The sequence below is a fragment of the Hyalella azteca genome, unplaced genomic scaffold (assembly GCF_000764305.2).
Source record: "Hyalella azteca isolate HAZT.00-mixed unplaced genomic scaffold, Hazt_2.0.2 contig2145, whole genome shotgun sequence".
Taxonomy (NCBI): domain Eukaryota; kingdom Metazoa; phylum Arthropoda; class Malacostraca; order Amphipoda; family Hyalellidae; genus Hyalella; species Hyalella azteca.
The window spans coordinates 14,823-41,218 of NW_025932430.1; the positions used below are offsets into that span (position 1 = coordinate 14,823).

The following is a 26,396-nucleotide window of genomic DNA, read 5'->3' on the forward strand; positions in this document are numbered from 1 at the left end:
CATCTACATCATCTACAATGGAAGAGGAGGACTTCAAAGTACTGTTAGTAATGGATGAGTACACTCTGCATGCTTCAAACGTTTTAAAATTAACTTGTATTGCAAGTGTCCCGGATTACCCCATTCCCAGGGGTAAATTGGGACGGTTTAATTTTGCATCTGGCACCTTATGAATAGCATATGGAATTTTTTTTGAAGTTGCCATTGGATAGCCCTCACAAAGAGCTATAAAATGAGTCTAAACTTGTTTCTGAAATGCTTCATGGTAAGAAGTTATTAACAAAAAACTCTCAAAACCGTCCCTTTTTACCCCGTTTGACGGTAGTATACGGTTCCAACTGAGGTAACACAATTTGCGACATCATTGATTTTGATAAAAAATACATTTTCGCAATATTTTTTGTTAGTAGTTGAATAATATCACAAACTTCCTTTGGCAAGCAGATGTAATAGCTTATATAATAACATATCCCAAAAAGAACAAATATTAATATTCCTTTAGATTGGACATATGTAGGTGCAGGAGTGTTTCTCATATGTCCCTGTAGTTAGCTATGCCTTGAATTTAGTGCTACATGCAAGTTATAGAGTAAATCGTTGGGCGGGACGTCACAGTCCCGCCAGTCAATTATTTTTGAGTTGACATAGGCGCAGGAGTGTTACTCATGTGTCCCTGTAGTTAGCTATGCCTCGAAAGGTATGCTGTATGCAAGTTATGTAGTAAAACATTGAGTTGGACGTCACAGTCCCGTCACTCACGAAAGGGTTAATAGTTGACTTTCAAACTTATCATTGTAATCACTAATCAGATTCACAAAAATTTGCCAATGTGAAAATCTATTTTGAATTAGAGCTCATTTCATTCATTTCATTGCAAGTTCATTTCTTCTGAAAGTTCAATTTTGACTTTTGAGGGCCATAAGTTATAAGTACCTAGAGTCAGTAGACCAGTAAGAGTAAAGTGCAATGTAAGTGGATACAAGCATTTCCATACACAAGAAATTCATTTAGAACCTTGGTAAACAACTTCAAAATAAGGAAATTAAAAATGAACTGATTCCTGAAAATCTGTGGTTTGTAACTATAATTCATACATAAGCTGTTAAATGTACTAATTTTTGTGTAGATCAAATCATCAGGGAATTAAAAATAAGCTGACAACTAGCCTAAACTGTTTCTTGTTTGTTAATTGCCACCATGGTTCAACTTATCTTTTATAACTATTCATAATTCAAGCTGGTTGACTTGTTGTTGCTCTTAAATGACAGTTGCTTGGGATGTTGGGACTTGGAAGTTGGGTCCATAATTTCACTGGTTTTCATGGGCAGTTATANCTGTCTCTTATACACATCTAGATGTGTATAAGAGACCAGGATTAGCTACTGATATTATTCTGGTTTTGCAGACAGTAGGTAATTATATAGGGTAATATGTCCTGCTAACAGACCAGACTTCAATCATTGTTTTTCTTTAACACTCAGTCTACCAAAACTTACTTGTTATCAGGCTCTCGGATGACTTTAACCATGTATGGTTAAAATATATTTCCAATCCTTAACTTTATTGTTTATGGAATGTCCACTGTTGAAATATATACATTTATCGATAGATGATTATTTTAAAATATTTATTCCATTTCAGGTTTTTGATAATTTGGATAAAATGGGTGTTCCAAAGTTTTACAGATGGATCAGTGAGAGATATCCAACCCTTAGTGAGGTTGTCAGAGACCATCAGGTTGGTTAACTTTCAGCTGAAATGAATAGAATTTGCAATATATAATAGAGATTATAATTTAAAAATTGTTTAATCCTCTATTCAGTGATTTATTTTGTACTTGTCTATCATCAAAATATGAATATATATCTGCCACTTTTCACAGTTAATATGTGATAAGTTAATTGCATTTTTCTTTTTACAATACCAGTAAAGTTTTTAGTATAACCTGAGCTGCAAATATTTTCCACTGAATTATTTATGAAATGGATTATCTACTTACAGATTCCTGATTTTGACAACCTTTACTTGGATATGAATGGCATCATCCACACATGCTCCCATCCAAATGATGCAGATCCTCATTTCAGGATTACTGAGGAACAGATATTCAAAGATGTATTTCATTATATTGAGGTATGTACAAGCATATAAATGATGATATAATTTAAAATTTTCATGAATCATTGCTCTGCTTTTGCATCATACCCCAAAATTTTCAACACTGCCATCATTTCCAGGCTCTTTTCTGCGTGATCAGACCCTAGGGAGTGTGCTTTAATTTAGAGTTTTTTAAAAATCATTTCTATATTTTTGTATTTTGCTAAATATTTTCAAAAATGACTTTCTTTACAGGCTCTTTTCTGCATGATCAGACCCAAGGGAGTTTGCTTCAATTTCGAGTTTTTTAGAAATCATTTTTATATTTTAGTATTTTGCTAAATATTTTCTAAACTGGCTTTCTTTACAGGCTCTGTTCTGCATGATCAGACCCAAGAAAGTGTTCTTCATGGCTGTTGATGGTGTGGCTCCTAGGGCCAAGATGAACCAGCAAAGAGGAAGGAGGTATGATTAAAGGGACCTGGAATTCATTCTGTTTATTGTACTCTAAGTAGGTTCTATATATTGAAATGGAGCTATTCACTATTGATGCTCTGCAGCACTTGTTTTCTCTGCTTATTAATATTATTCATTAACTTTATATGTGTGAGTAGAGAAAATGGTGAATTATAATATATTACTTGCTGTGATATTCACTCTCTGATCAATATGTTCTGCTATTAGAATTTAATTCCAGCTATTATCATGAATGCTGAATAAAATTAGGTAATTCAATTTTTTATTTCGTTTTATATACTGGTATGCTTGGTGCAGGTTTCGCTCAGCCAGAGAAGCAGAAGAGAGTGAGACCCGAGCCAGAGCCAAGGGAGAAATTCTGCCTTCAGAGGAGCGCTTCGATTCTAACTGCATCACTCCTGGCACGGAGTTCATGGATCGCCTTGACAAACAACTCCAGTATTTTGTCACCTCAAAGATCTCAACTGATTCCTCGTGGCAGTCGTGTACAGTCATCTATTCTGGACATCAGGTTAGAAGTATATCAATTTAATTTCTCTGTATGATAGACTTGAAACATTTGTTCATACCCACCATATGTTTGTTGAAACCTTTTTAAATTAACTTTTGGAGTGGGACGGGTTCTGTCAATGATAATGCTGAAATTTCCTGTGAGATAAAATCTCTTATATTGCTTGCTTTCCACATTGATATCATTCAATATTTCTACCCACATTTGCAGTGCAAATTTTGAATTTTTTTTCCTCCATTAAATTGTGCTCCAAACTTGTAGCATATTGTGCCCTAATTGTACCTGTAATTTAGAATTGTGCTCCTAACTCGTAGCATATTGTGCCACTCACTCTACCCATTATCTTGCAATGAACTCCTAAATCGCCATGATTGAATATCTTCTTTGTTGCAGACTCCAGGCGAAGGGGAGCACAAAATCATGGAGTACATCAGGTATCACCGCAGCCAGCCAGGCTACAATCCTGACACGCGTCACTGCCTCTACGGCCTCGATGCTGACCTCATCATGCTCGGCCTCACCTCTCATGATCCTCACTTTGCTCTGCTCAGGGAAGAGGTGAGTGTACACATCACATGCTTCATGCTAGTCCTGGTATTACATGACTTTAACCCTGCATTTATTCACGGTAAATTAAATTCACAATAAGATGTACGACACTATCGTCAAGCAATCACTTACCAAATTATTTCAGATATGCTGTTCCTGATTAACAGTTCAGTTTTAGTTCTTACATTTTACAAGCTTAAGTTAACAAGCTTAATTCAAGTATCATGTAAATAGAATAAAGTATAAAATTATCACATTACAATTTCATTGTTTATGGCTGCAGTTTTTTTTCGTTTTCTGAAAGTATTTTCAAATTGCTCTCAGGTGAAATTTGGTGGTCGCAAGGAAGCAACAAAACGCACAACAACGGCAGAAGAAACCACCTTCCACTTGCTGCATTTAAGTCTCCTGCGGCAGTACATTGACTATGAATTCAAAGACATAACTGACAATCTCTCATTCAAGTACGACCTGGAAAAAATTATTGATGACTGGGTTTTCATGGGATTCCTTGTGGGTAACGATTTTATCCCACATTTGCCTACGTTACATATCAACAAGGATGCATTCTCTGTACTCTTCAACACTTACAAGAGCGTCATGCCAGAGCTGGACGGATACCTCAATGAAGGAGGCACTCTTAACCTGGCAAGATTTGAGAAGTTCATGGCAAAGCTGGCGGAGTACGATCGCGAGAATTTCAGCGATCTAAACGCTGATTTGCAATACTTCAATAGTAAAAGAAGTGGCGGTGCATGCAAAGACATTCGCGTCAAAGATGAGCTCCAGAATTTTTATGATGAAGGAGAGCTCGATGGAGAGGATGACATGGATGGCTTGTTAGGAGGACTCTCCGGCGCGTCTCTTCATGATGACAAGAAAAATGAGACGACAGAAGAGACTCTTCTGAGGCTGGGGATTCGTGATCCTCAATTGATGACCGAAGATGACGACGAAGAGGATGAAGAAGTTGACGACCTTGCAGAAGAATTTCGTCAGCATAAGCGAAACTATTACATGGAGAAAATGGGTTACAAGGACCACGAAAAATTCGCTGACATATGCCGCGAGCAGGCCATTAACTACGTAAGAGGACTGCAATGGATTTTGCATTACTACTACAACGGTATTCAGTCGTGGTCTTGGTATTACCCATTCCATTACGCGCCTTACATTTCCGACATCAAGAATTTCGCGCAGTGCCCAATGGACTTCGAACTAAGCAAAGCCTTCATGCCGTTTGAACAGCTGCTGGGCGTCCTGCCACCTCTCAGTGTCAAGCTGCTGCCTAAGTGCTACGCTAATCTCATGCTAAGCCCAGACTCACCTGTCATCGACTTCTACCCTCGTACCTTCGAGACGGACCTTAATGGCAAACAGCAGGTCAGCTATTGTGCTTGTCTTGTTTGTGTTACAATCGTAAAAATGCAAATAAATTAACCGTAATTTATGGTAATTTGAACACAATGAATTAACTAACATGCTACGCCTATTGTTATACTTTGCACTCAGCACGCCATGTTGACTAAGAGAATTATAATCACTGCAAGATCAAAGATGTATATACTCAATCAATTTGACATTCCGCTGAATGTTGAAGGTTACTAGTGACTGAATGATACTAATAATATTACCGTGTAATATTTTTAATAAGGTTATTTTGAATAATTTAATAATATATTTGAAATAATAATATATTTGAAAAATGAAGGTTACCTGACTGAGTTATACTAATAATTTTACCGTGTAATATTTTAAATAAGCAAATTCTTCTTCTCAGGACTGGGAAGCTGTGGTACTGATCCCATTTATTGACGAGAAGCGTCTGCTGGAGGCCATGTCTAAGGAAAGCCATCGTCTCACCGAAGACGAGCGACGACGCACTGCCCACGGACCGATGTATGTCTACAGCTTCACGCCCGACAACCTTGGCACTTATGAGGTTGGTTCACGTTTTTGCCATATTAATGCAGGACAGGAACATTTCACCAACGATTGGGAAAGTGAGTAAATCGAGTACAGCAATCAATGTGTCATTGGTGCTTCTAGAGCAGGCTGAGGTTATGTTTTAATGGATATGAGTTTGCACGGCAGTATCATTTACAAGCATTCGTGGGCTAATTTTTGCATTTTGACCAGCCATGTTCAATTGAAAAATTTTTCGCCCCGTATTGTCGGCTCTGCCAGCTTCATACTCAGAAGCATTTCAGTATAAGACATGCTGTTATAGTATAAAATTGTTTTACAACTGTGTATCCCACCTGTTGGGATAGTGACTGGGATGCTGTGTTTTGCACTTCTACGTTTTTTTCTCTGTTAAAAATGCAGCGCTAATTTTTATCTACATGAAAGTTTTTATACATGCATTAGTAAGTTAACTATGACTTTTCAAGCCAATTGCCGTTGTTCAATATGCACTCTCAGCTGTTTGGTCACATCTTCGGCGGTCCAATCTTGCTTGCTTTTTAAAACTCGTGAGAATTTCTTCCTCGGTTTCTTTCTCATGCATGATATGGATTTCTGATTGCATAATTTAATTTATTTACTTCTTAGTTTCAAAAGAGATTCTCGAAAGTCTGTGTTAACAGTGTCATGTTTCTAATATTTTAATGTTTTGTGTTGCAGAGTCCTGAGTATTTCCCGAACATTTGCATTAACCACGCCAAGTGTGACTTGGTTTTCCGAGAGGAGTGGGACATCGCAAAGGAGGACATCCGCAAAGGGCTTTGCCCTGGTGCCCAGACTGAACTTTACTTCAGAGGCTTCCCCACACTCAAGCACGTCAAGCACACGGTTAATTGCTGATGAAACTTTTTCTCTGCCTAAAACTCTAGGTGTAAAAATGTCTCGGTTCTTGTCTTTTCAATTCATTTGCCACACACATGCTTATTTGTTCTTCATGAACGTACCTGTTGGTTAAATTATCTAATGTGTTGTCCTTTAATTGGTGTCTTTGACGAGTCTTACATTGGGAATTGCTTGGTAAATATTCTTAAGATCCTATCAGGTATATAATTGTTTTTTACTTCAGTACCGTCTGGAGTCAGCTGCTGTTAAGGTATTCCAACAAGCCAGTCGCAACAGCAGCATCATTCTTGAATTGCCAGACACCTTCTCCTGCCCGGACCCTAACCGTGATTGTAAGCTTACTGGGCTCCACCATTGACTGCAAAATGTCGTTATAGTCCTGATGTTATATTTTCAGAGTTTCAATTCCTTGAACTTCTGTTTTTTTTTTTATCAATAAAAATTAACTGTACGTTCATATGATCAATAATGTTGATGGAACTTCCCACGTGCTGTTCAATAACGATGTTCTCATTTAGTAATTGGGTTTTCAAGGGTTCCAGAAGATGACCCAGGAGCTCATGAACAAAATCGTCTTTGTTGGCTGGCCGCATCTCAAAGAAGCACTGGTGCGTTTGAATTTTTTTTTGCAAACGATAGTTTGTTGGCCTCCACTGGACCATTTTCCAAACTGTTGTTTTTTGACATGTATGGAATGTATTTACTGAACTATTTTGCGAATAAACTTTTACGTACCTGGATTCAATAGTTATCGGATTTTTAGTCTCAGTGTCTTGTTTCTTCAGATTATAAAAAACTTGACTTTGTCTAAAGTAATCGGTTTACCATTACTTGCTCTAAGTTTTGCTTGTGTAGAGATTGATTTATTTATGTTGGCTATTGATGCATTAATGATGTCCTGACTTTTATGTGAACATCTTTGCATTTCAAACGCTTTCATAAATTAGAATAAGTTTTTAATTTTACAAATCTTTCCTAACGTGCAGGTGGTCGGCTTGTGCAGCAGCCTGTTCAGAGTTAGCGTTCAGCCCAATTCATCTGCTGTGGGGGAAATTGAAAATGTTAGTGAAAATGAGCAGCGTAGAACACAGATTAGTTTTGGGGCAAGTTCTAAAGGCCTGAGCTCCCACCTACTCAACAGATGGGGTATTGACGCCAGCGACTCAACCCTCATTGTTCTCTGCAAACCTATGACTGGCAAACGGTGAGTTTTGTGACGTGTGCAAAGTATAGATGTGCAAGATCAACTACCTATAATGTAGACGTGCTTGGTCAACAATGGTGTAGATATGTGATTTATACAGTAGGGTAGGTAGATGTGTGATGTCGATAAGAGTGAAAATGCGCGAGGTCCTCTACAGTGTAGATGTGTAGTATCCACAATAGTGTAGATGTATGATGTAGACAATAGTGTAGATGTGCGGTGTCCTCAATAGTGCAGATGTGCGAGTTCAACAATTGTGTGCGTAATTTTCATGACCACTTTAAATGGCCGATAGCATTTACATTGAAACTATTGAAGTCTTTGCGCATGAACCAAGCTTATAAAATATTTCGGGGCTTTTTATTAATGTTTAGGGAATGCATGCAATAAAAGTACTCATCAGCTCTTTTTCGTTTGTTGCCCTCATGCATGTGATGAGTTACAAAAGGCCTTTTCATTACTCGTGGTCAGTTTCAGACTTTTTATCTTACATACAATCAATTTCCAAAGGCTTTTACATTACCTGTCAGTAATTTCGGACTATTTCTTGCGAGCAGTTACGAGCAACCTCTTATATTTTTTTCAGTTACGTGCTAAACCAATCGGGTGGATTGTCACTAAGCTACGAATGGTCGCCGATTCCGCAGCCGTATCTCGCACAGACGCTGGTGCGGGACATTGCGGTCTTCGACCCAGGCCATCCCAAAACGTGCAGTCTTGAGCAACACTTCCCCGTCGGCACTAAAGTCTTCATGCTTGGACAACCGCATTACGGTTCTTGTGGCACTGTACGTCGGCACTCGTTCCGTTTTTATTTTGAATGTCATCTCTAGCTGCTAAAGTCGTAAAAATTTAGTTTCTCAATCGCTGACTGGCGTTTTGACAATCTTTCACAAATATTTAACCCAAATACTTTAACTTTTTAAATTATGGAGAACACAAGCCGAGAAGCTTCAAGCTTTCATTTCTGTGCATCTGATTGCCTCCTGGGGGATTCAGTTGTTTATGGAACCTGCAATTACTCTTCGAAGCAAGATCATTCTTTCATATTAAAGCAAGGGGTTATCTCTAGGAATTAGAATTTATCCACTCAGTGAAGCCTTTCCTAGGTGCTGGAGAACTTGCCTAGCAGCAAAGCTGATCCTAAAAGTCAAGGCAGAGTTCGGGTTCAAATCGAGTCGCGACGCGAGCCTGACTTATCCCTCCTGAAGAAGACTTCGATCCACGAACGCAGATATATGGACGGTGAGAAATGTACTTGGCTTATGAAACCTTTGGGATCATCATCTTGCATTTGAGTTCATACTTCCCGTCTATTTGAGTCAAATATTTATCGAATTGTAAAATATATCTAAGCCTCATTTGCTGTGCTTTTAGCCGAACACTGCCTTGTGTTAGAAGTAACGATGATGTGTTTTACACTCATTTCAATGAATGTATTTACTACAAATTTTAAGGTTATCATTACGTTTTTCTGGTAACTTCTTATGTTGACAGCGTACGAGCTGGGCCAGCGGCTTGGTGTGTCGCAGCAACTCGTCGTTCGTATCACTGGTTCGGTGCTAATGACCCCTAATAAGGATCCAAATAAGCCAGCCCCTGCTTCTGACGACTTTAGGTCTAAGATCAACATTGGACTCAACCTACGGATCAACAAAAAGATGGAAGAGGTAAGGCAAGGTCTTAATTGGCGACTTATTTCGCTGTTTGACAGTAAATTTGTCCTCTTTGTGAAAATTTGATAAGAGCAATTATATCCGCGGTCATGAGTATAGATGGACCTTGCATTATTTGATCTTAGCCCCCGAACAACCTTGCTTAAAGGGTATGTATTATCTAAGTTCTGTAAATTCAATTAACTGGCTAACTGGTATTATGTCTGAAGGTGCGAGGCTATAGTCACCGTGACAGCGAAGACGTGTGGTGGTACACGGAAGAGACTCTGGAGCTGCTGGATGTTTATCGCAGGAAGTTCCCTCGCGTCATCGAGGTCGTCAGCAAGACTCGCAATGACGTCACTCAGCAGGAAATTTTCCCGGGTCCCAACGGGTTAGCTCGAGCAAGATTTGAACCACTTTTTTTTATCTTACTATCAATATAATGAAGGCAGTTTGTGGTCAGTGATGTTAAGTCATTGTTTGTTTCATTGTGGCAGACACTGCTCATTCACAGCAAGTCTAAATTAATAACACGATTTCATTGTAGGGTATATCAAAATGACCTCTAGCGTTTTTTCTTGTTCCTCAGGGACGCAGAATTGAAATCACTTTTGGATTTCCTGAAAACGACCGAGGGCGCACGCAGCGTGAAGCAAAAGTGGGGCACAGAGTTGCTGTCGGACGAGACAGTGGCTAAGCTCAAGTACGAGATCGACAACTCGACTAAAATGCAGCTCTCACAACCTGTCAAGATGCAGGTCAAAGCCCATCTTCTTTTCAAGGTAATGAAACATTTCTTTGAAAAAAAATTAACCAAAAAAAAAACATGTTAACTAAAGCTTGCGAATGACATCGTCAAATGGGCATGAAATTTTGCTTAATGTCTGAGATCCAAAAATTATTTATTGTCTCGAAACGATGGAAGGATTTTCGATCTAGAATCTAGAGAATGTCCTAATCCTAACTATGATTATTTGTTGAAAGTTATCACGTTTATCGACTTCATTCGTCACTTCAACCGTTCTATTTTATGTTAACAGCCAAATCCGCTGCAAGGTAGCACTCCAGTAGACGGCCCAGTGAAGACGGAATTGTGGGACCGCGTCATCAACGTCAGGGATGGCTACATGGTCCCTCTGGCGGCCCGTGGCACGGTCATAGGTAATTTTGGTACATGATATCATCTGTTGACCATTTGTCAACGACCCGTGAATTTCTCGACTACCGAAATATTATAAATGATATTTTATGTCGTATTCATTGCAAATTTTTCTGAAAATTTAGTCTATTATATATGTGCAATGATCTTACGTGGTTATAAACGTCATTAAAACCATGGGCATTGGAAGATTATCGAGCTTCCAATAATTAATTTTTAACGGATTTTTTTTTATTCTATGGCAGGTATTCAACCAGCTCCCGAGCGCGCCGATGTTCTTTATGACATTCTTTTTGACGAACCTTTTCCTGGAGGCCTCACTTTAGCGGGCCCAGCGTCTGCTAAATGCTGCTACAGACTTTGCTGGTCAGCCTTCATCAACCTCTCATCCAAGGGCAGACCTGCCACCAATGTACGTTCGAATACGCACGGCGATGCCAGTGTTGCGATATATTATTCTCAATAATACAGAATTTTTCTTCTCCAAATGTACTGCTCGTTGTTTTTATGCGTTGATTTTTATGAATACCGTCATTTTGTTTGCAGGCGCATTTACCGTATTTTAGTTTATTTCTGCAAAGTAATTCATTTCTAATATTCCAGCTATCTGCATATTTGCTGTATATTAGTTTCTTTATACGATTAATTTATTTTTCCCTTTTCAGCAATCTAACAGGCAAAAACAATCTGTGCCCGAGTCTCGCGGCAGAACTGGAGTGCCAGATCAGTTTCAGCAGTGCTGGGCATCTGCCGGACGATCCTCTCAGCACAACGACTATTCGATCAACCATGGGGCGAACTACTCCAGTGAACGAAGACAAACGGAAAACAGCCGTGGCTATTCTGACGCCTGGAAGCCGTCCAGTGGCAATTACAGCCATGATAGCAAATATAGTAAATCGGATGTGAACAATTTCACGGGAAACGGCAGACAAGACCGCAGCTTACCGGACAACCAAAGACCAAGCCACCACAACACCCGGAATACCAATAGGGATTACCATACATTAGCAGCATCCATCAAATCAAATGAAAAGACAGCTTTTTCAGTGAAAGATAAAGAAATTCTGTTAAAAAGAAAGCAAGAAACTTGGAGGCAATCTAATGAAGAAAAAGGAAATGAAAATTCTTCAACAGTATCACATGGCTCGTCATCGTCACCTGGTGCTCAAAATAATCATGTTGCTCAACCCGAGCAACAGCAACAGCAGCCACCTGATGCAGCGGAGCTACCAAGTCCATCTTTCTTCACTAAAGGCAAACAGGATGACGCAAGAAAATCTTCCCCTGGCGATAGGCTCATGCAGGCTCTACTACCACAGCCAGAGGTAAAAAAGACGTCGGGCGACTATCGAAGCCCTGCTGTTCGTGGGTCACCGAAATTGCAGAACACGACTAGCAATTTCATTCCTAGTCAGCAATATGTTAACAAGACTGCCTTCAACACCCCAAATAATCATCAGGTTAATCAGCAACAGCATCATCATCGACCAATACATCCTCAGACTAAGATAGCGCAACGACCCGCTTATCCATCACAAAGTGGATCTTATAGACCCCAGAACGCTGGGCAGTTCTGGCCGGGAGGTTATCAAGGTGGTGGAGGCGTTCCAGCTTCCCGAGGTGGAGTAATGGAAGTGAGACACGCTAGCGAAGTGGAATGCATAGTTTACGGTACTTACTTTAACCGGTGGAGCGTCATAAGACAGTATGGTCTCAACAGAGGCAGCTCTCAGCATTTCCCGTGTCTGGCATACGATCCTCTAGTGAGTCCTAAAGCCAGGCCATCAGACAGAGGATTTGAAATCATCATCTACTTTGACGTAGCGGAGTGCTTAGCTGAGGGTGAGTAGAATATGCCTTTTCAATTGCTAAATAATCGAAACCTCTTTGCTCTAATTTGATCGAATTAATGTGATCACCTACTTATCTAAATACTTCATTGCGCAGGTGTAAAATTCTTGGTACTGCCGGCTGGCCAAGTCCTTTGCTCAGGCAACGCCAATGGGAAAGTTCCACCACATCTCTTTGATCGCGTCCTCGATGTTGCTAGGAATAAGATCATCTTCCCCCAGGTACCAATGTTTCAAATGTTTGTTTAGTCGTAGAGTGCTTATTCTTAATCACTGCCCTCTAGACTGCCATACAATTTCTTGTATATTTTATTACATAAGTATATTCAGTACAATTATTCCAAATATCTAATTTGTAATGTGCAAAAATGGAATTTAAGTCACAGCACTTTTGTTGTATCCCGAAGACATTGATCACGAGTAATCTATGAAATCATGTGTGCAGGATTCAACTCTCCCAAGCGACAGGTCTAACCATTCTTGGGTGGACAGTAAATCAGCAAGCGGTTCTCCGTTCATGCCTACGCAGGTCATGAAGAAAGGAGCTTTTAAAGCGCCCAAGGAGAAGTCTCCTTCACTCTCGAGTAACCCAGCAACTGGTTGTGAGGAACCGGAGCGCAAAACTTCGTCTAATATTAGGAGTACCGAACAACCGTCCCATCACCAGCGGAGCAATGATGAACGCGCAGAAGGAAGACCATGTGAACCAACGCCAGGAAACTTGCCGTCCAGTTCAGCGTCTGCTACCTACAAAAAGCCCACGCGACGACTGGCTTGCAGCTTCAACAAGTAGCGTGTGGCCACGGGGAAATCGTTGCTCGGATAGCCATGTTATTTATTTTATTTTTCACTTACTTAACGATCAAAAAGATATATGTATAATTTTTGAACACTGCGATAAGATAGAGAATCTCGCACTGCCATCCTAAATAATTCAATTTTATTTTTCAGCTTCTATTTTTAATGAAGGAAAATTGAACAATTAGGTAAGGTTACAAGAGAAGAAATTGCGCTTGAAAATATAATTGATTTCATTCGACCAATAGCAAGAATTAATCAGAAATTCATTCACATTCTATCTGTATTACAAAATAGGTGGCAAGCACGTTTTGTGAGAATGATAAATCGGTATTATGCACCCATTTTGGCAATGTATGATGTCAAATGGAAATTTTAATTTTGGTAAAGTTATTACAATTACACTCTACAATTACAGATTGTATAAATATTAGTTCTGTTAGTTAATATTTGTTAAGAACCAGCTGAAATGGAAGGCGGTGAAGATAAAAACCTTATGTTATTTAAAGCCTGATAATGAAACTTGTACATACCTGAAAAATAAGAGATGCTTACATATAATCATTACTATTTACTTTCATAGAAGAGACTAAATAGGGATATAAAATCAACTCTACCGCGTATGTCAGCTCGAACGGGATAATCTCACATTTTGATAACAGCTGCCGTCTAATAGTTTGAAATTTGCAAACGTGTAAGGTAATAAACGCGTTTTTCTTTATCATACCAAACGTGATACGTTAAGGGGAGCGTCTGGCCACGTTTTTTCTCGGCTGTTTGAAACTTGGTTCACCATTGTAAAACCGAAAAAATAGACAGCTTTTATTCATGTCCAATTTTTCCTAGGATCTTCAAGCTACAACATTGAGACGCATATCATTCGATGCGTAAAGACCATATCTATCGATTTATGGTAGCGTTTTTCAAAATTAGTTTAGTTTTTCGTTTTCAAAATTCGGTAGCGTTTTTCAAAAAGCTATTTAAGGGGAGCTTCTAGAGAATACTTTATCTCGGTAATTTACAGACGGATCGATTCGAAATTTGGTACACGTATGTAAAACAGATTTTTAAGACTTTTTTTCGTGTGAATTTACCGGAAAAAAAATTAAAGAAAAAGTGAAATTTTTAGAAAACGGCCAAAAAAGGGGTACTTTAGAAATCCTATCTTCTAGGATTTTCAAGCTACAACATCGAGACATATATCATTCGATGCGTAAAGACCATATGTAAAACGTCAGTTGGCGGTTTTTTGATTTCTCATTTTTGTGGGTGTGGGAGCATTTTTTCGGATATTTTTCGATTTTTCCATCGCCATCTCCCACTTTTTGCAAAATAAAATCCGAACCTTAACGAAATTGGAAAAAACCACCATGTGACGTTTGTAGATTTTCCTTTCCAAATCGAATGGTATATGTCTCATTGATGTAGCTTCAAAACTGTAGGAGATAGGATTGACGTGAGTGAGGTTTTCAGCTTTGGCAACATTTCAGTAGAGGCAAAAAAAAAAAAAAACGCCGCGCGGCACGTTAAGAAACTTAACGTAGCCTAGATACCAAAAATAAGCATCAACTCACTTCAAAGTCAGTCATCGGTGCATGGAGCCACTAAAAATGACTAAATGAACACCATCCCGCGCGCTGTCTGTGAGATTACTGAGCTCTACCCGAGTGAAGAGTTTTATAGTTAATTTGCGAGGGTTTTATAGTTAATTTCCCCCTTTGGAATTACTGAAGGCCCCCCATACCCTTCCCCCTTACGGGATCTGTCGTGAACGCATAAATCAACGTACAGAGATGGTTCTAGTACCGTTCGATGCGGCAGAATGTAAGCTTCAAGATGAGTATAAGAACTGGAGAATGTCATAATTGGCCGCTTTACATCAGACGATCCTCTTTATGGTGCCCGGCCGGGTAATTTCCACCTTAACTTTACTGAAGAGGTACGGACACCTCCCCTCATTACGGGATCTGTTGCGAATGCATAAATCAACGTACAGAGATGGTTCTAGTACCGTTTGATGCGTCAGAAAGTAAGCTTTAAGATGAGCCTAAAAACCGGAAAAGCCAAAATTTCGACCTTTGTACCTAGACGATATCCTTAAGTATGCTACCGGGAATTTCCGCCTATCTTAAATGTGAAAGAACTCCCCTCCCCACCCTTTCGCGATCTGTCGTGAACGCATAAATCAACGTACAGAGATGATTTTGGTACCGTTGGATAGAGCAGAATGCCAGCTTCAAGATGAGACTAAAAACCGGAAAAGCCAAAATTCAAAAATTTTGGCCAGACGCTCCACTTAATTCATATCACAGGATCCTGAACAATTTGCCTTAGTATATTTACGGGGTTTCAAACGAGTATTTTGCAAAGTGCTACCGCCTAAAATACTGACACTATAATCACATGTTCATTTCCTCTCTCTATTTACCGAGGACGAAAAATATTACTGGAATTACAATAACTATTCACTCTTATACTATCGCTTGTACGTATGTTTGGCATATGATTGCAAAAATCTTGCACGACGCGCGATTATCTTGGTAGCAGCAGCGAAACTTACCTCAGTAAATCAATCATGCAAGTAGTTATTTGTTACCAAATTTTTAAAATAACACGAAACAAGACACTCGTTCTTTCACTTTTTTTTCTCGATTTCTTAACCCTCTACCGCTGTATTTCACTCTCCGGGAACATGACTTTCAAATGAAATTATACGTAAACTATCAAGTGTAGCTACCTGAGGACGTTTGTAGTACGCAACAGCGAACATTTTAAAGTTGTCGTACGTGGTGGCAACCATCAGTGAAAGTCATTTTGCGCTCGCTAGCAACGTATCTTTTTTGGGAAGTAGGCTTGTGACAATATTGCTCTGGTTACTCCTGTCAAGCGGTAGCGGGTTACACAATGCCACAATGCACGAGCAACCGCAAACGTGTATTGGGCATAGTGCAATATAATCCTTGGTGATCAGAACAAAGATGCTATAGGACACGATTACCAGGAGGTAAGAGAACCAAGCTAGTTGGACAAACTCCCGTACTTCTCGTCATATTCCATCAATAATTTACTTAACTGCACGCGAGTTCCGAAACTGTCGAGACATTTTTCGTAGCAAAAGCCATCTCCTCTGAAGTCCTTCAGCGAATTGTTCGTGTAAGACGGCTGGAGCTGAAAAAGAAGGTTACCACTGACGTAATGGTAGAAAGCAGCATCATTTTCTTCGCGGCAGTCACCGAGCAGCAATGACACGTCAGACAAGAGACGGTTCGCGGGCACCGCCGGGGCTACATTGCCATCAGAAACAACCATAACTGCATCACCGGAGTTGTGATCGCCTGTGTTTGATTTGCGAGCAGCACGTGCCCCATCGAATGCACTAGGCGCGTTGGTATCCAATTTACTTGCCACGCAGCAAGACGACCGCTCGTCGTACGGCATCCTCAGGAACGGCTCTGGAGCTCGAAGTGCGTGACATGAAGAGAAAGAAATCATGAGGCGGTACAAAGAGATGTGATATGACCCTCGCTGCGAGGAACGATCAGTTGCACTTCTTTGGCTCCCGAAGATTGGGAAGAGTTTGGATGACAACTTGCGCGCTGAAAAATGGGTTAGTGTAAGAGCAAACCCTCAATTTAGCACGCAAAACGATGCAGAAGATTTGTACTTTAAGATGATATGTGTTTTAATTTAAACAAGTACAATGTTTATGCTGAGTGACAGCATGTCCAACAGATATGTGAAGAGTATACGCATATTTCAATAAATATCTCGTTTCTAATTTAGCTATCCTGCTGTGTAGGAATTTATTAAACGATCGAGCGTAGAAATACCTGCAATGTAGTCGCTCATATAGAAGCTGATGGCAGAATAATCGTAGCGGAGATAGTGGCCTAAAGTACTTTTTATTTCCCTGCTGGTGTAGGCGGAGGCCGTCGCGTCCTCCACGACGTTGGGGTGATAGAGTCCGTACATCACGGGGCTGAAGAACTGCTCATCAAACAAACTCTGATTGAACGCAAAATATACATACAAAACATTTTATGCAAAATGTTAATTTGAACAAACTCTGATTGAACGCAAAATAAAATTGCGAACAAATATTCGCAATAGAAATCATCTGGTCAGATGAGGGTGATGGCTGCATTAACGGATACAATTAAGGTTTTTCAGGCGAAATCGTTAGAAAAAATCTATATAGAGTAACCGGGGCGAAAATAATATAGCAGAAAATAAGGCATTATGCAGAGGAAACACGAAAAAAATATTGGAAAACTAAGGAGTAAAAATATCTGTGATTCTTACTCATACGGAAAAAATTGAATTCCGAGCACGACTTCTTGCTGCATTGGCTAGAAAAACGGTGAACGAAATCGTGCGTTTAGGTAGGCATATTATATTGCAGCACCGGTACTGGCAATTCATCAAGCAATAATGCTGGTAGAAATATACATGCAGCTATTCTTTTTGAACAACAAATGAGAAGGGAAGCTCAGTTCGTGGCTAACTCAGCCATCCGCCCATGTCTGATAGATAAATGTGTAACACCTGGCTTGTTCAGAAGAATATGTAATGAAGAAAATAATGCTTCTGGTGGATCAACGAGGCATTGCTGGTCGTAGAACTAGTTACCTGTCCTTGGTATTGCCCCTGAAAAGCGTACCTACCTATCACCCCCCTCCCAACTCGCCACTACCAGGATCGGCAATTACAAAAACAACAACAGGTCCCCTGACCTGCCAGCCCTGGATGGTGTTCATGCGGACTCTGTTGAGCACCTCTGCAGTGAAGGTCGCCGCGGGAGGTACTAGGAACACCAAAGTCTTGCTTGCTACCTTCCGCACCAACTGAAGGAAAAAAATGCATTTAGGGTTTGGTCATATTATACATATAACTAAAATTCTTAAACAATTCTAATGGATTAGTGCCAAGTTGTTGCGTGTCGACACAAATTTATACTTCACGCACCCTCGTGTATCGATATATAATAATCATGCACGTAAATTAGTCAATAAAGCACAATAATATAAATATACGACGTAACTTTGATCAATATTGATTTGATCTATCAATATCTTCTGCCACGCCACTATCTGCCTATCACTATCATCTGCCACGCCACTACCTGCTTATCACTATCATCTACCACGCCACTACCTGCTTATCGCTATCATCTGCCACTGCAATACCTGCTTATCACTATCATCAGCCACTGCAATACCTGCTTATCACCATCATCAGCCACTGCAATACCTGCTTATCACTATCATCTACAACGCCACTACCTGCTTTTCACTATCATCAGCCACTGCAATTCCTGCTTATCACTATCATCTACCACGCCACTACCTGCTTATCACTATTTGCAATCATAACCACCTGATCCATGATGACAAGCTCGGTCATGTGGCTGGAGGCGGCAGGAGTAACGACGGTCACCGCCTTCAGGAGGCCGTCGGAGGTGGAGGTTTCGTCCACAGCTTTCAAGACTGCCTTAAATATCAACAAAAAATCTTTTCCTTGGACCAAATTAGGAAAAAAGCGATAGAAAACAATGCATTAGTAACATTAGCTAAAAAAGTTGGCATTTTTGTTTGTTTGTGCAAAATATAACAATGCTTTTAATTGTAAACACTTTATCCCCTAACCAATGAGACTCCATTCAAGAGTTTAGTAAGACATGTTTACCACGCATTCTAGTATTTCTTACCTCGAATGCACTTCTGCGTTCGCGAGACGAAGGCTGCATGAGCACCAGCAAAAGAGAACAGTTCGGCCAAACGCTTTTGTTCTTCTTAAAGCTGCACAAGATAAACTCAAATTGCAAGCAACATAGTAGCATGTTACAATCGTAAGGGAATCGTGTAAATTTTCAACATAACAAACGTTATACATAATTAGGTAGAATGGAGGAACCATTCCTTTATACCACATCCCAGAAAGTTGAACGATATTCCTATTACAGAGAAGATTCTGCAAGACAAATAAATAGGCGGTTGGCTATCAATAAAAATATGAGAATGGTTCACACATTTGGGAATCTTATTTCAACATTACAGATCATATATAAGTTTCTTCTCAAATATAGGCACACATGCGATCTTGCTGTGGTCTAGATAATAATCTTTCAGGTACACACAATCATGCATCAGGCACAAAAAAAATATATAACTAAGTACTCACTGCAGTGAGTGACAGAGAGCGCATTTTCTCGTCAACAAAAACGTGAAGTCACGGACGGACAGACAGACAGACAGACAGACGGACGGACATGGCGAGCACAATAGCGCCTTTTTTTCCATAAATGAGAAAATGCGCTAAAAAGATAATTATTGATCTTTTTTCGATTATCTTGAAACATTAATTAATACGTTCAGTGCACATAGATATGCCCCGAATTTCTTAAATCCAAAAAATTAATTAAATTTACAAATTTTATTTCCCCTTCCATTTGAGAAGAGCACTGCAACCTGAGCAAAATACCTGCAGGTGAAGACATCGCAGGTCAACGATCATGCAAAGCTTGGTCGAGGTGAGAAATGTGCACGCAAATATTCCTGAAGTAAAGAGAGGACATGCGCAGTGACGATAAACAAGATGCACAAACAAAGCAATCTGGAAAGTTTATAGAATATATGAGAAGATGGTCTCTCACTAACATTAATTGTTATTGAATTGTTAATTAACACTGATGCAAATGTACCATAGTTTACAAAAGATGATATAAATATAAACAAATTTTAAAATTGAGTAAACTGCTAGACATCCTTAAGCACAGTTAAGTTATAATATTATATGTCCAGAACTTGAAAAATATTCGTATGCGACTCATCTTTGCATACATTTTGAAAAATTTTGCATAATTTGAGTGTGAAATGCAATTTCGTCAGCGAACCGATCATAAGCATTTTCATTAAGTAGATAAAAAAGAAACTATCAAAAGATAATATTGTCTCAATTTCGTATCGTGCGAATGTTGTTGAAGCTAAAAAAGGGACTATTGAGAAATCGGTTAAGAAACTGAAGTTAAGTTCAGCACTCAAAGTGAGGATTTTTTGGTGTTAAAGATGTCAGCATGCAGGGAAAAATCTAGCCAAGGAAAGCAGTTTGATCCTACCAAGGAGACCAGCAACTCACATAAGTTAGGAGATTGATAGGAATACACGTAATGAAAAAGTTTACATTTCACGAATTTACGCTCGAGTATCTATGATACCGTCAAATGCACAAATAAGGCTCTGAAAATCTTTAAGCAGCTCGACAACATCCAATGGTTAGCATATAACTTTTTCGCATTATTAGCTTTGATGGAGATGCACTAAAGTCATGTGCAGCGTTCCATGGAATTGATAGAAGGCAAGATAAACGAAATGACATTCTAAACTCCCAGCAAAATGAAGTAAATTGCGAAGAGCCAAACGCAAGGGTTGTATATCAATGAAAATAATTTATATAAAATAATGATGTGCAGAAACTGACTGAAGAATCAAGAACTCAATTTACTGAAATCTCGTTTTGAGACAACGGCTTTCTATATTAAGAGTTTGTAATGTTCTATACTCACAGTGAGTCCATAATAACGGAACTGTTAGCTACAGAAATTTTGTCTCAATTATCGAGAAACATGGAGAAGAGAAGTGAACTAAAGGGAGAATTTCTTCAGAGCGAGGTGAGGCAATTGTAACCCTAACACTGATTAGTCTTTATTCACACCAAAAAAATGCGTGTCAACTTCTATATTAGATATTATTCGCAGCACTGGCATGTAATGACATCGAACACCACAGCACCTTGCGATGAACAGCAAAGTTTGTTCAACAAGCTGGGGGGTGACGGGCACGACCATCGTCAGCTTTGTGTTCTCGTTGACAAAAGGCATGGGGATAAATTCTGTGTCGACGATCCCACGCGACGCTTCCACTCTGCAAAAACAAACGCAGTTATAAAGTAAACTTTATAGCAGCTGAGGTAACATCTTACCATTCCCGTGCACAATATCTTGCTAGACACGAAGGAAAAATACATGATGAACATAATGTTAGTGTTCTTTAAATAACAATACTGAATAATATTCACAACAATTAGTGAGGAAACCAGTGTAACTAATTTCAGTACAGCAGTTGGATTTTTTAATAATGATAGATGCGAATATGTTGATTGAAAAGTCTATCCCTATGTATTTGTCTAAAAGATTGCCATGTATAATGCGATCATCGAAGAAAATCATAAAACGTAGGTACTTGAGAAATTTTATACCTCAATTAGGTAATAAAGTTGTATAAAAAAACTTGTAGACGATAAATGGAAAACATTGAATTAAAAAAATTCCTCACGCCTAACTCATAGTTTTGTTCAATTCAATAATACAAGCAAATGTCACAGAACACTAATCACTAAGCATGCAACGTCAAATTTATTTCCTCTTATTCTCTGATTCATAACAAACATTAAGCTGTATGACTTGTCTCGAAATATTTATTAACAATGCACTGTTACTCACATTTTGGTCACCAAAGACCCAGATGCGCCATCCCGGAAAGTCAAAGACAAAATGTAGTCAGTGCCACGTACAGGATCAACTCTGGAAAACAATACAAGTAAATCAACAGCAATTATTTATTTATTTACTCAAGAGCTCCAATATTCCGTATCAGTATTGGCTCAAGTCAAAGAAATGTGTTTTTTTTTTATAGCAATAACATGAACTGGACCCAATAAAATACGAGTGTTTCAAACGGTCATGACTTATGTACAATATGAATGAACCAATTTGGTTTCTATGAGCACGCCGATAAAAGTAAAAATGCGCGTTTGATATCATTTAATATAAATAAATGACTTTTCGAGTCAAAGTCAAATTGATTACTGACCTGTAATGTCCGTACTCGAGCCTCTTGAGGAGCAGGCGTCCGTCGCTCCTGTTGCTGATGTGTGATGACCCAGCCAACACCACACTCTGCCACGACAGTTACAGTGATTTTATTCACCCATTAATTCAGGTTGTGTGCACTGTGACTCAGCCCTCAAAGTAGTGCAGTTGCACACACTCTTCGAAACTAAGGTTTCATGGTTACATTTGAGGAATAACTATACATTCTGCAAGTTTGTTTATTTCTTTATATATATATTTTTGCGCAAATAGTTTATTGAATTCAATAAGATGAAAAAGTACTGGATACGAGCAGGACTTCACATAAACACTGACCAGACGAATGTCAGACCTGTATTAGCGCTTCTAATGAGAATCTGCCTCACATCGTTAATACGATTGATAAGAAAAATATATAACGAGTTAATACATTTGAATTGGAATTAGTATCGTAAGAAAGTGCGTACGGTGATGTCCTCAAGAAGAGCTCCAGACAGGGGCGCTGAGTTACGGGACTGGTCTGGCAGCAGCACGTGACTGGCGTTGAACATCACCCACGGCAGGACGTCGTATCTGAGCAACCAGTTCTCATTGGCTACTTGACATCGGTTTATATTTCATTCATAATTAGCAACATTAGCCTAATTTATAATTGACACATATTACCTTATTTATCATTTATTGAGAGAACACTTGATTTCTTAAATGGCAAATTTATTCATTCGGAGTCAAGATGCATCCTTGTTCTAGGTTTTTGAACTGACAATTGAGTTGGACTCGCAAAGGTTTTCTTTTACTAAAAAGTAATGAATTTTTTGGCTGTTATCGTTGATTTAATATTTAGGCTAATTCATCATTCATAAGTTATCAATTATAGAGATAAATGTAATGATTTCAGAACATCACCTGGTCGCTGGCTGATGAGGAGGATGAGATCCTAGTGGCCAGGTTATCTCAGGCTGCGTCAGGGGAGCCTTCTCCCTCATCTCATTGATGATGACGCGAGCGGCGGCCAAAGCAGACTTGGCGATGACAACTTCACCCTGCAGCAACAGATAAACCTTAACATAATGATGAAAAATTAACGTTATCACACGAATGAACTCTTTTCTTTCATTGTGAATGTCTTGGCTATATGTACCTAATATCACGGTTATACGGAGTTGAAAAAGCCAAGTACGAAAGCACACGACAAAATTCAGATAAGTCGCATTAAACAATAAAGTAATTTCCAAAGCACTCTCAAGTTACTCCCATAAATAACTCAAAGTTCAGTTCCATATTATAGAAGACTGATAGCACTTATATACTTTTTATGCGAAAGCAAAGAAATTGATAATTAAGAGGGGATTAGTAAAAAAATATTAAACTTTCTGATAAGTAACATGAATGCTTGGTAAGTAAAATAGACAATTAAGAGGTATTGAAGGTTGATATCACTGGTGAGAAATGCTGGCTACTTTCTGCATGAAAGATTTATCTAAGGAACAAATTCGAACAAGTTAAACGCACTATTTGCGAAAAGCACTATTAGTAGGTGCAGTAACAGAGAGGTTAGTAGGTGCAGCAACACTGAGGTTAGTATGTGCACCAACAGAGAGGTTGGTAGGTGCACTAACAGTAAGGTTAGTAGGTGCAATAACGGTAAAGTTAGTAGGTGCACTAGCAGGTAAGTAGGTGCACTAATAGAGAGATTAGTTAGTTCAGTGGTCATGATTTCTGGCGCACAAGATCGAGCCATGTGCCGAATGTTACGCCGGGCATCGCAAACTTGAAATCAGGAAATATAATATGTATTTGGTATTGAACAGATCATATGCTGTTGGATTACTATCAGTGAGGAAGAACTGATCTGTAGGTATGTGCACTAACAGTGAGGAAGAACTAGAGTATATGTAGGTACAGTGAGGTTAGGCTAGTGAGGTTGAACCTCTAACAGTGAGGTTAGTAGGTACACTAACAGTGAGGAAGAACTAGAGAATATGTAGGTACAGTGAGGTTAGGCTAGTGAGGTTGAACCTCTAACACTGAAGTTAGTAGGTACACTAACAGTGAAGAAGAACTAGAGAATATGTAGGTACAGTGAAGTTAGGTTAGTGAGGTTGAACCTCTAATAGTGAGGTTAGTAGGTACACTAACAGTGAGGAAGAACTGGTGTACAGTGAGCAGATGGTGAGGCTGTGACAGCCCCGTTACTGAGTATGGCACAACTGCAGTGCTGGCATGAGCTTCGAGTCTCTCAACAGCCGCTCTGAGCTGGCCGAGCACCAGAGTTTGAGCTTGCTTCGTGTGAGGGAGGTTCAGGGCCACGCTGTGGTAAGGCTTCTCCTGTACACAGTTTAATCACAACAGTAATGTAACTAAATTACTTATGTATATTCTTGTAATTAATAAGAATAAATTATACATAATGAAATTAATACTGATTTCAACTATGTGGTTACATCTAATATTTTTATTGTTCAATTATTTATGTTATTTAAAAAAATAACAAACAACAAAATAGTACCTATAAGTTACTATTGGTATTTTTCTCCAGCCCAATTAAGAAGTTAACAGCACAAAAGCTTATAATAAAAAAATAACAATAAAATTATTACTTTAATAGACAGTTAAAAAGTTCATTAAAAAAAAAAGAATAAATGCATTCATCCTAAAAAATACACATGACTAGAGATGCCAAATTAATTTGCTCTGAATTTAACAATGTGCAGAGCTTTTTGGATCTTGCCAAGTGAAATGTTTGGTTCTGTAATGCACAATGAAATAAGTATAAACTGAAAGTATATCTAAAATAATTACTTGCAAATCCAATAAATTTCTGAGGTTGTTCCTTTGCTTAAACATAAGACCTTAGGGGAATTATGGGTTTCAGGGTAGGACGTTGTTTCCTCCAAAGAATTTACTTCATACATCAGTGGATGACTGTAGTAATCAGTCTGTTATTTTACTGTCACCAGTTCAACTGTTCAACACAGCCATGATATAACCAGGAATTCAATTTTTACTAATATCTTCATATATTTCATCTGCCCATGAAGACTATTTGCTAAGGAATACAGAATCAAATTGAAGAACTAAGAATTTAAAAGCAAAGAAAAGTCCACAAAAATTCATATCTTTATAGAAAACGTTTTGGTTGGTTTATAGAAAACGTTTGGACTCCATCGTCAGTTCGTAGAATCTAGAATCACAAATCAGAAGTCACAAATTAATACATTGAAAGCACAGACCAGAATTAAAAACCTAAATTTACAAGTAATTAACGGAGCAAAAAAAAACTATCTATTAACAATTTCAAGGGGATAGGAGCTAGCAGCTGAATTCAAACTGGGCCTAAGTTTAAAGATGTACAGCGATTCTAAAATGCGTAAATCGTAAGTCCCGGAGGTGGAAGCTAACACCCTAAAGTCACTGTCAGAAACGGGGACATCACACTGCTCGGCGTGAGCGCGCACAGCCGAATGAGGTGGGCGCGATAGCAACTGTCCGGTTTTACAACTCCTGCCCTTATGCTCAGAGACCCTGGAATAAAGATTACGAGACGTCATCCCGACGTACGCAGATGCACATCGTGCACAACAATATTGATAAACCAGGGACGATCGCATATGAACAGGGAGCATATCTTTATATCTAAAGAAAAAACCGATTGTGAAATTGTTTACCAGCACAATATGAAGATTGACATTTGGGAAGTATCTATTGAACAAGACTTTTAATTCTCTTGACATAGCTTCGGACGCAGGGCCGAAGTATGGAAAAGAACAATAAATAACTTTCCTACTATCGCGCTCAGGAGCAACCTCACTGTATCGCTTCTACATGAATTTCTTGATTTGAGTAAACACCAAACTTACCGGAAATCCATTAAGCGAGAAAATATTATTGCGTAAAAATTCAAATTCGGCGTGCATAGCATGGTATGTGGAACAAATGCGAAAACCTCTGTGTAATAATGTTTGAAGCCCATTTAACTTGAATCGGAACGAACAAAAACTAAAGAAACTGGTACTTAGGCCGGTGAAAGTCGGTTTTCGGTACACAGAAGTCAGAAAACGGCCATTAGATTTGGTAATATTACAATCGAGGAAGGACAAACTATTGTTAGATTCAAGCTCCATTGTAAATTTAATAGAATTATGTTGTGAGTTTACGTAATCAAAGAATGGTTTGACATGAGAAGGATGTTTGAAGATTAAAAAAGTGTCATCGACGTATCTGTTATAGAATATTGGCTTAAAATCGAGAGGACAATTGGCCAGCCAAGAAACCTCGTGAAAGCACATAAAAATATTTGCGAAAGTTGGGCCAAGCGGAAGTCCCATGCCTAAACCGTCAATCTGTCTATAAAACTTGCCAGCAAATATGAAAAACGAGTTAAGAACTGATAATTCTAAAAGAGATTTGAAAAAT

General features: G+C 38.9%; 2 protein-coding genes across 3 annotated transcripts in view; one reads left to right on the forward strand and one right to left on the reverse strand.

Annotated features, from left to right (window-relative positions):
* Positions 1 to 13,675, forward strand: part of LOC108670681 (5'-3' exoribonuclease 1) — a 16,063-nt gene extending 2,388 nt beyond the window's left edge. The window contains exons 1-21 of one of the 2 annotated variants that reach the window (XM_018158167.2): positions 1,642 to 1,737; positions 2,002 to 2,133; positions 2,468 to 2,562; positions 2,872 to 3,085; positions 3,479 to 3,643; positions 3,959 to 5,017; positions 5,415 to 5,576; positions 6,260 to 6,427; positions 6,666 to 6,774; positions 6,977 to 7,050; positions 7,429 to 7,646; positions 8,233 to 8,434; positions 8,756 to 8,891; positions 9,144 to 9,316; positions 9,532 to 9,695; positions 9,894 to 10,086; positions 10,345 to 10,465; positions 10,709 to 10,875; positions 11,129 to 12,308; positions 12,414 to 12,538; positions 12,762 to 13,675. In XM_018158167.2, coding sequence (XP_018013656.1) covers positions 1,663 to 1,737; positions 2,002 to 2,133; positions 2,468 to 2,562; positions 2,872 to 3,085; positions 3,479 to 3,643; positions 3,959 to 5,017; positions 5,415 to 5,576; positions 6,260 to 6,427; positions 6,666 to 6,774; positions 6,977 to 7,050; positions 7,429 to 7,646; positions 8,233 to 8,434; positions 8,756 to 8,891; positions 9,144 to 9,316; positions 9,532 to 9,695; positions 9,894 to 10,086; positions 10,345 to 10,465; positions 10,709 to 10,875; positions 11,129 to 12,308; positions 12,414 to 12,538; positions 12,762 to 13,109 — 5,280 coding nt within the window. In that variant the 5' untranslated portion in view covers positions 1,642 to 1,662 and the 3' untranslated portion in view covers positions 13,110 to 13,675. Of the gene's footprint in view, positions 1 to 1,641; positions 1,738 to 2,001; positions 2,134 to 2,467; positions 2,563 to 2,871; positions 3,086 to 3,478; positions 3,644 to 3,958; positions 5,018 to 5,414; positions 5,577 to 6,259; positions 6,428 to 6,665; positions 6,775 to 6,976; positions 7,051 to 7,428; positions 7,647 to 8,232; positions 8,435 to 8,755; positions 8,892 to 9,143; positions 9,317 to 9,531; positions 9,696 to 9,893; positions 10,087 to 10,344; positions 10,466 to 10,708; positions 10,876 to 11,128; positions 12,309 to 12,413; positions 12,539 to 12,761 lie in introns of those variants that run through there. The other variant, XM_018158168.2, reaches the window with a different exon arrangement.
* A 2,264-nt stretch (positions 13,676 to 15,939) lies between these two features.
* The window catches only part of LOC108670682 (chondroitin sulfate synthase 2), an 18,133-nt gene continuing 7,676 nt past the window's right edge, over positions 15,940 to 26,396 (reverse strand). Inside the window, exons 5-15 of the mRNA XM_018158169.2 lie at positions 24,120 to 24,308; positions 22,887 to 23,023; positions 22,448 to 22,553; positions 21,982 to 22,067; positions 21,612 to 21,692; positions 20,902 to 21,033; positions 18,822 to 18,912; positions 18,491 to 18,604; positions 17,848 to 17,958; positions 16,945 to 17,101; positions 15,940 to 16,710 (exon numbers count right to left, since the gene is read on the reverse strand). Coding sequence (XP_018013658.1) covers positions 16,133 to 16,710; positions 16,945 to 17,101; positions 17,848 to 17,958; positions 18,491 to 18,604; positions 18,822 to 18,912; positions 20,902 to 21,033; positions 21,612 to 21,692; positions 21,982 to 22,067; positions 22,448 to 22,553; positions 22,887 to 23,023; positions 24,120 to 24,308 — 1,782 coding nt within the window. The 3' untranslated portion in view covers positions 15,940 to 16,132. The remainder of the gene's footprint in view (positions 16,711 to 16,944; positions 17,102 to 17,847; positions 17,959 to 18,490; positions 18,605 to 18,821; positions 18,913 to 20,901; positions 21,034 to 21,611; positions 21,693 to 21,981; positions 22,068 to 22,447; positions 22,554 to 22,886; positions 23,024 to 24,119; positions 24,309 to 26,396) is intronic.